This window comes from Nicotiana tabacum, chromosome 1 (assembly GCF_000715075.1).
Source record: "Nicotiana tabacum cultivar K326 chromosome 1, ASM71507v2, whole genome shotgun sequence".
Taxonomy (NCBI): Eukaryota; Viridiplantae; Streptophyta; class Magnoliopsida; order Solanales; family Solanaceae; genus Nicotiana; species Nicotiana tabacum.
The window spans coordinates 26047688-26055924 of record NC_134080.1 but is presented as its reverse complement, the minus strand read 5'-3'; the positions used below and the strand labels follow the sequence as shown (position 1 = coordinate 26055924).

At 37.0% G+C, this 8237-nt stretch overlaps 2 protein-coding genes across 2 annotated transcripts; one reads left to right on the top strand and one right to left on the bottom strand.

Annotated features, from left to right (window-relative positions):
- The first annotated feature begins 1142 nt into the window (after positions 1–1142).
- LOC107823280 (GTP-binding protein YPTM2) lies at positions 1143–4496 on the top strand. Its single transcript, XM_016649909.2, has 8 exons — positions 1143–1365; positions 2608–2680; positions 3193–3240; positions 3329–3376; positions 3535–3606; positions 3690–3845; positions 3988–4091; positions 4182–4496. Exons 1-8 carry the CDS (start codon positions 1352–1354, stop codon positions 4276–4278), a joined length of 612 nt encoding a protein of 203 aa, XP_016505395.1. The 5' UTR covers positions 1143–1351; the 3' UTR covers positions 4279–4496.
- Positions 4497–5171: 675 nt separating this feature from the next.
- Positions 5172–7387, bottom strand: LOC107823281 (pentatricopeptide repeat-containing protein At4g16835, mitochondrial-like). Its single transcript, XM_016649910.2, has one exon. The coding sequence runs from the start codon at positions 7285–7287 to the stop codon at positions 5245–5247; it is 2043 nt and encodes a 680-aa protein (XP_016505396.1). The 5' UTR covers positions 7288–7387; the 3' UTR covers positions 5172–5244.
- Positions 7388–8237: the final 850 nt, after the last annotated feature.

The following is an 8237-nucleotide window of genomic DNA, read 5'->3' as shown; positions in this document are numbered from 1 at the left end:
AGAAAAATACTGATTTCCCTTGATGACTTTTCAACTTGATAAACATTTTTTTAATGTGAAGTTTATGTCAAAGCTCAATTTCAATTTTCACAAACTTCTCTAGCTTCAATTTCAATTACGTACTCATCTGTTTAACTTCTAAGTCAAAATTATCCAAACGCCTTTTCACGAAAAGTTTAGGGATTTCATAGTTCATTTAGCAAACTTGATAGGGGCAATGTGAATTTTACCATATTTGTCGGCTTTTAATTACGCAGAATAACAACGTGGGCCGATGCGTACACGTCAATGACGCTTCTAAGAAATTCCAGCTATCTACTACCCATAATTTCCCAGAAGGCAGAAGCCTTAATTACTTGGTTGTACTAACTACTAAATTACCAACATACCCTTTAATTGCACTTGGAATTTATTTTATTTTTTTGGCTAAGAATTGCACTTGGAAGTTAGTAATATCAAAGAAAAATATTTTGTGAGTTTCCTGGTATTTAAACAGTGATATCTCTAAATGGAGGTGGAGCCAAAATTTAAAATTTACGGAACTCATATCTCGTCTTAGTTACTCGATTTGCAAATAGATATTTATATATATTTAAAGATTTTTTTAATACAAATACAATATTTAAATAAAAGTGAGCGAGTTCGATTGAAGCCATGCCTCATAGACTTGCTCCGGCTCTGTCTCTAAATTTATTTTTGATCATCATGATAGTAAATCATAAGTCATTTTTGTCTTTTGAATAGTGATGTATAAAATAAAAAGGAAACATGGTAACCAACTATTAATATATATTATGTGAAATTTTGTCTGAATACTTTTGATAATTTAACAAATAGTAAGATTTGGGACAAAATTGAAGCTTAAAATCATGATTTCTCAAAATTTACCAGAGTTCCAAAGTGAAAATGGTCGTAATGATGTATAAAATTAGTAAAAAGAAAATCTCGTCATGTATAAAATTAGTACAATAAACTCTATAAAATCACAGGTCAACGAAGGCGTACAACTTACAAGGCCTAATTTAGTAATTATGTATGACACGTGGCACGCACCCATTTAATTGCCACGTCACGCCAGCAACCTTCAATGTTTCCAACAGTTCAGGCTTCTTTAAAGAATTGAGACTTGTTTTACTATCTCATTATTTCATCATTTCCAACTCTCTCTCTCTCTCTCTCTCTCTCTCTCTCTCTCTCTCTCTCTGTCTCTTTATATCCGTCATATTCTCCGGCGACCCTTTTTACTCCGGTCAAACTCCTGCCGGAATATCTTAAATTCGTGTTTTATTGACAGCTTCCTTGCTTGTACCTTCATCTCGCTTCACCGATCTTACACTTTTCTGTAATCATCATGAATCCAGAATAGTAAGTTCCTTTTTATATCAATTTCATCTTTGGATTCAAAATTCAAATACCTTGTGCTGTTTTACTATTTATAAATTCTTCTGTTTTTTTTTTGTTATGGGTTTTTGAGATCTATTTTTATAAAAAGTTTCAAAGTTTGCTCCCTGTCTTCTGATATTTTACCGCATATGGTTTTTTTCTTTTGTTTCTCTGTGGTTGTTTGCATGTGGGGTTGATCGACTTTTCTAGATCATGAATCATGTTTACGGATCGATTTTTTGCCTTATTTGCGTTGACCCTCCCTTTTTTTTCTTGGATTATTATTAATTATTATGTGATATCATGTGTTTTAGAAATTTTTACTTGGGAATTGAATTGTCCAAACCATAATTGGAAAGATTAGAAAATAGTTAAAGATCAGATTTTTATTCCTAATTAAGCTTAAGTTTTAGTTGTGTTATGGTGATTTAGTCTTTTTTGGCTCTATCTTAATGAGATCAGCTAGTTTATGTGGTCACGTATTCAAAGGCGGATTCAGGATTTTAACTGGGTTCAACTTTTAATGTTACTAGCATTGAACCTGTTATATTTTTAAAGTTATGGGTTCATATCGATTATTTGTTTCAATTTTAGTGAATTGTACACACATATTTATGTCCCGCTCCAAAAATAATGGGTTCAGATGAGACCAACAGCAATATGCTGAGTCAGCAGCTGCAAATATTAGTTATTGTTCAAAGTTGGAAACTGAATTTGAAGTAAGGAGGCTGCCGAATATAGATCATTCAGTCATTAGAGAAAGCTTTATTGTTTGTCAAAGTTCAGGATCAATCCATGCTATATAGTAGGACTTCAGGATAGGATCTTCCCCACGGAACTGGTTGTGTTTTTTGCTTTTTTTGCTGTGGTGGTTGTTAACATTAATGATTGTTGGATTTGGAACTCTCATGAATACTTACCATGGACCACTAAAAACTTTGAGTAAACTATATCATTATCAAAAACAAAAATGAAGCTCCAATCTTCTGCGCCTCAGAAACAGTACCCTTTTTATCTATTTTTTTGTGTGTGTGTTTGGGTTGGGGGGGGGGGCAATAATATACCTTTTAGATGCGTACTCAATGGATCAACTTTAAAATGTTCTGCATTCTTATGGCTGATATATCTGCAAATTCATGCCCATGTCAATATGTTGTGCTACATTAATCTATTGAATTGCTTTCTGGACTCTTTTTGAAACTGACAGTATGCTTTTACATGCAGCGACTATCTTTTCAAGCTTTTGCTTATTGGAGATTCTGGTGTTGGCAAATCATGTCTCCTCTTGAGATTTGCTGTAAGTTTATTGTAGAATTTTACGACCATTGTTCTTCTCATTCATCTGAAGATCTTTTCCGTTTGTGCCTCTGTATTAGTTTCTTGCTGGTGCAACTTTTTTCCTTGGACATGAAAAGTACTTTTCCTTTGTATTTGCTTTCTTTTTCTCTTCCTTTTTTGCCCGGGGTGAGGTGAGGGGTTGAGTAGATGCTACTTGCGCAATTTAGTGAGTTTTGCAAAAATGTAACCTTTCCCTGCTGGTTATTCCTCTTCCTCTCTCCTCCCCCCTCCTCTCAAATTAACATCCACACGCACAGATGTCTCATGTCTGTGTTTAAATTGCCCTCTTTATGGGTGGTGGAAGTTCAACTTATGTAGGGTGAAGTAACACTTTTGTTTACTGTTTGAGTTTGTCATTTATGTAGTTCGTTTGCTTTTAAGACTGCCCCTCAAATAAAATTATAAAGTTTAACAATCTTTATGGAAGCAAGTAGGCTTTTTCTTATCGTTGTATTTTCTCTCTGGTTTCAGGATGATTCATATCTTGAGAGTTACATTAGTACCATTGGTGTTGACTTTGTAAGTGAATCTTTCCATTCTGTGTTATGTCATATCTACTGATGGTTCTGCAGTATATTAGTAACAATTGTCTTCTCTTTTCTTCTAGAAAATCCGCACAGTTGAGCAGGATGGGAAAACCATTAAACTTCAAATTGTAAGAATCTAATTCTCCGTAGACCATTCATGTGCTGAAAACAATAGAAGTTTGCCTTCACCACGTAGTCCAATGTTTGTTTGGTTATTTATTTATAATAACCAAAAAGGAAAAAAACAACGAACCACACTCCCTAATTTCCCCTCTTATATGTGCAGTGGGATACTGCTGGTCAAGAACGTTTTAGGACAATTACCAGCAGCTACTATCGCGGTGCTCACGGCATAATTGTAAGTCATGCAATTCCTCATATCATTCTCCAATATTGTATCCCATTTGTCAGGAGGTCTTACTTTGATGGCATCTTTGTCAGGTTGTCTATGATGTAACCGATCAAGAGAGTTTCAATAATGTCAAGCAATGGTTGAGTGAAATTGATCGATATGCAAGTGATAATGTGAACAAACTTCTTGTCGGAAATAAGTGCGATCTCACAGCGCAGAAGGTAGTTTCCACAGAGATAGCTCAGGTAATCAACCTGCCCCACACTCCATTTTTAGACTCCTTGATGTAATTATGCCCCCCGCCATTAGTTACATGTATAGTGCGTTCGAAGATGCCTCTATTTTGTTAAGTTGTATATCGTAGTTGATGTCAACCTTCTGTTGTAGGCTTTTGCTGATGAGATCGGCATTCCTTTCATGGAAACTAGTGCGAAAAATGCCACCAATGTGGAACAGGCTTTCATGGCTATGGCTGCTTCAATCAAGAACAGGTTTGGAAATTTTCAGTTGAAGTTGCACTCATAACAGTTACTGTTTTGCTCTTTTCTTGTGTGGAAACTTATTATACTATGCATTTGTAGAATGGCAAGCCAACCAGCATCAAGCAATGCACGGCCTCCAACTGTGCAGATCCGCGGACAACCTGTCAACCAGAAGAGCGGTTGCTGCTCATCTTAAAAGCACAAGGACGAAGGTCTGTCGCCTCGATGATGATTCTGATGTGGCATGTAAAATTAGTCTCTCTTAATGGCTTGATAGGAAGACTGTTCACTGTTATCACAATTTACTTTCTTTCGGCACTTTGTCAAAACACTCAATTCTTTGCAATGTATTTGGATAAACTATTTGTAGAAAATCTAGGAATATTGGTGAATACTAGTATTTGCTTTCTATTCTTTGGACCTTCATCGAAATGATTTAATCTGCAATGTGCAAGTTTAACTATTCGAGTCTTACTACAAATCTATAATGCGATCCTTTTTGCCGTTGGTTTCTCGTTTTTTGTGTGATATAACTTGTATCATATAAATTTGCAAGGTGTTTAATAGGTGCCACGAAAATGAACCGCATATATATACGTCATGATAATGCTAAGTGGATAGATTAAGGGATGCTCAAAACGCAGAGTCATCTTCTTATCAAATAAAAGATTGGTTTACTCTAATCATACCAGTTTACCCATAGTGAAAGGATGATTTTTGAAATCATGGATATGAAAAGTGAATGGACTTGCAGAAGTTGACAGTCTATGGCGACAATTAAATCACAGATGAATAATTGCAAAGATTGGTCACAACTCAAAACAAAAAAAACTCCAAGTATGTTACAAAGATGCATAATCTATAAAATATATACTAGGAACTTCTCCTATCATCAGCACAACATCTGAAAATAGTTGCTAGAAACTGCGGCTAACAATATCCTTTAAGAAAAAAATGGTCAATAGACTAGCAATAACTTCATTGTCAACAACCCCCGGGTGTTATCTCACAAGTGGGGTCTGGGAAGGATAGTGTGTACGCAGTCTTACCCCTACCTTGCGAAGGTAGAGAAGTAGTTTCATCTCGCAATTGAAAAAACACATTTTTCCTTTTATCGAATAAAGAATGAAACTTTTGCTATTAAAATTGTTCTCTCTCTAGTTTACCAGTAATCGCCACAAGAACAAACTCCATTTTTGAAATGGTGAAACCTAGTTGTATCTCTGACAATGATTTCCCTATTTTCTATTGCTGATATAACTTTAGTGGCTTGGTGGCAGTCTCCACAAACTCTTAGGTTCTTGAATATCCTAATTGGCATTCCTGGTGGCAGTTTTATTAAACCAAAGGCAATTGCTAATTTCTCACTGTGCCATAGAAGTAGCTGCGCTTTCTGTTCCTCCGCTACATCATGTAATGAAGAGTCAAGATCAGGCACATAACCCGCCACCTTCATTTTCTTCTCAAGATCTTTTAGTTTCATGTGTATGCTTTCCAAATCTGGATGAAGTCTATCCCCTGATCTGAACTCATGGATCACTCTTCCAACCTCCATCCAACTATATCCCGGTGTTTTTATAACTTTGTTCTCTTTCATTGACTTTCTAACTATAGAAACACCTTCCCAATGGTTCTTGGCTGCATAAACATTAGCAAGTTGAACATATCCTGCTGCATTGGTAGGTTCAAGGCGAAGCAAGTTTTTGGCAGCAAATTCTGCCACTTCTAAGTTTCTGTGGATCCTACAAGCACCCAAAAGTGCTCCAAATAATGATATATGGGGTTTGAAATGCATTTTTGTTATCAAATCCACAGCCTCATTTAGCTTGCCAGCTCGTCCAAGGAGGTCAACCATACAAGTATAATGGTCTGGTTTTGGCTTAATTCTGTAATTATTCTGCATTTGCTCAAAATACTGAATACCATGATTGACAAAACCTGCATGGTTACAGGCTGATAGAACTCCAACAAAGGTTATCCAATCTGGTTTTATTCCTTTACTCCTCATCTCATCGAACAAGCGAAGGGCCTTCTTGCTTTCCCCGTGTTGAGCATACCCTGAAATCATTGCATTCCAAGTGACAACATCCTTTCTTGGCATCTCAAGAAACAATTTCCATGCATCCTCCAAAACTCCACACTTGCTATACATACTGATCAATGAAGTCCCCACCGTCATATCCAAGTACAGAGGGGACTTCATGACGTGCTGATGAACTTGCTTCCCCAATTTCAATGCAGATAAATTACTACAACCTAGTAAGAGACTACTCAAAGTCGAGTCATTCGCCTTTACAACCGATGCCATCATTTTCTTGAACAGCTTCATACCATCCTCTGCTCTCCCATTCTCAATGTAACCCGAAATCATGGTGTTCCAAGTTACCATACTCCTCTCCTGCATCTCTCGAAACATCTTCTCCGCCATTTCAACATTTCCTGATCTCATATACCCCGTCACAATCGCCGTCCTAGCAATCACACCTTTCACAGGAGCTTCTTTAAACAACTCCAAGGCTGATTCCAGTTCCCCAGACTCAACATACCCAGCTACCATAGCATTCCACGTAACCTCATTCCTCACTGGCATTGCCCGAAACAACTCTTCCGCTTCAGCCATCAGCCCATTTTGAGAGAACCCTGAAATCATGGTATTCCAGGAAGCAACATCTTTAACCGGCATTTGATCAAAAAAATTCCTAGAAGCCTGGATATCAGAATTTCTCATATAGCAAGCTAACATAGTATTATACGACACAACATTCGGTTCAGGAATTTTGTCAAACAGTTGGCGAGCTTCTTCAATATACCCAGGTTTTCTTGAAAACCCAGCCAAGATTGAATTCCATGTGATTACTGTCTTAACCTTCATGCTCTCGAAAACTCTAAGCGCGGAATCTAAATCCCCACATCGAATATAACTGGTAATTTTCTTGTTTGATAATACCACATCGTTAGTTTCAGGTAGCTCAGAATGTTTGGTTTTGTACGGGAAGTGGCCATTTCTTGAAAATTTTGATTGTGTTATTACGTTACTGGGGGATACCAGTTCGGATGGAAGTGAAGGAAATATTTGTAGGTCTGGATTGTCATCTGGGATTTGAGAAAAGGAGATGTAAGAGATACAATTATGGGGTTTGCATGATAGGAAAGAAAAGAAGGGAAAGGAGCAAATTTTACTTCTAAAGTGAAGTTGATAGTACATTTGTCATGCTTGGTTGTGTTTGAGCTCTTTATATATTTGGTCGCGTGGAAGGAGCTATGAGACAGCCGCAGGTGGATTTGGAAGTTGGATCTGTAGTTATTTGGCTTAGTCATCTCTACCTCGCTGCGGGTCAGCACCTCCGAAAGAAACGGAGGACTTCATTCAGTGACCCCGCGATCGCCCTCTGAACGATCAGAATAAGGTAAATCTTGAAGATAAGTTTTGTACTCAATTAATTTCTCAGTCCCTCTAGTCGGGTGGGCGCCGGCAGATTTTCCGACCGGATCCCCCTAAAAATCGTACATGCGGGTTCCACATCCAGCAAGGAAGTCAAGCGCATAAGTTGGATTCCTGGCTGACTCTTTCTTTGAAGCATTCAGAGAGAATCAAGATTGGCTTAGTCGGATCTTGCCAGACAATTGCCTTTTTTCCATATATATATATTATATATATGTGTGTGTGTGGTGAACCCCTTTTGCCCCTAGCTCCGTCAATGCCCTTGAGTGCATGGATATATTACAAACACAAAAAAGAATGATGGAGTTTAGGATTAAAAAATCAAAATAGCTAAAAGAAGTTATATGCATACCTAGTTTTTGTTCTATCCAACAATCGACAACAACAAAATTCGAAATTAGTTCAGAGTTATACGAGTTCTTTATATCCATTCTGTTGTGTTCGTCGTATTAATTTCATTTCAATGCTGGTATATAATTTGATTATTAAGAGTTCTCTAGAGTAAAGAATTTTCTAAAACCCACACATATCACTAATACTAATAAGATTCTTTGCAAATACTGAGTGCACCAAAAACAAATAAGCCCCAACGCCCATTAGTTGGTATATTCTATGTTGGTCATTCTCTTATTTGCATCCATAATGCTTTATCTTAGATAATTGCAAATTTTAATATCAAGAGATTGTATGTCTTTTGAGATAAGTTTCCCAAC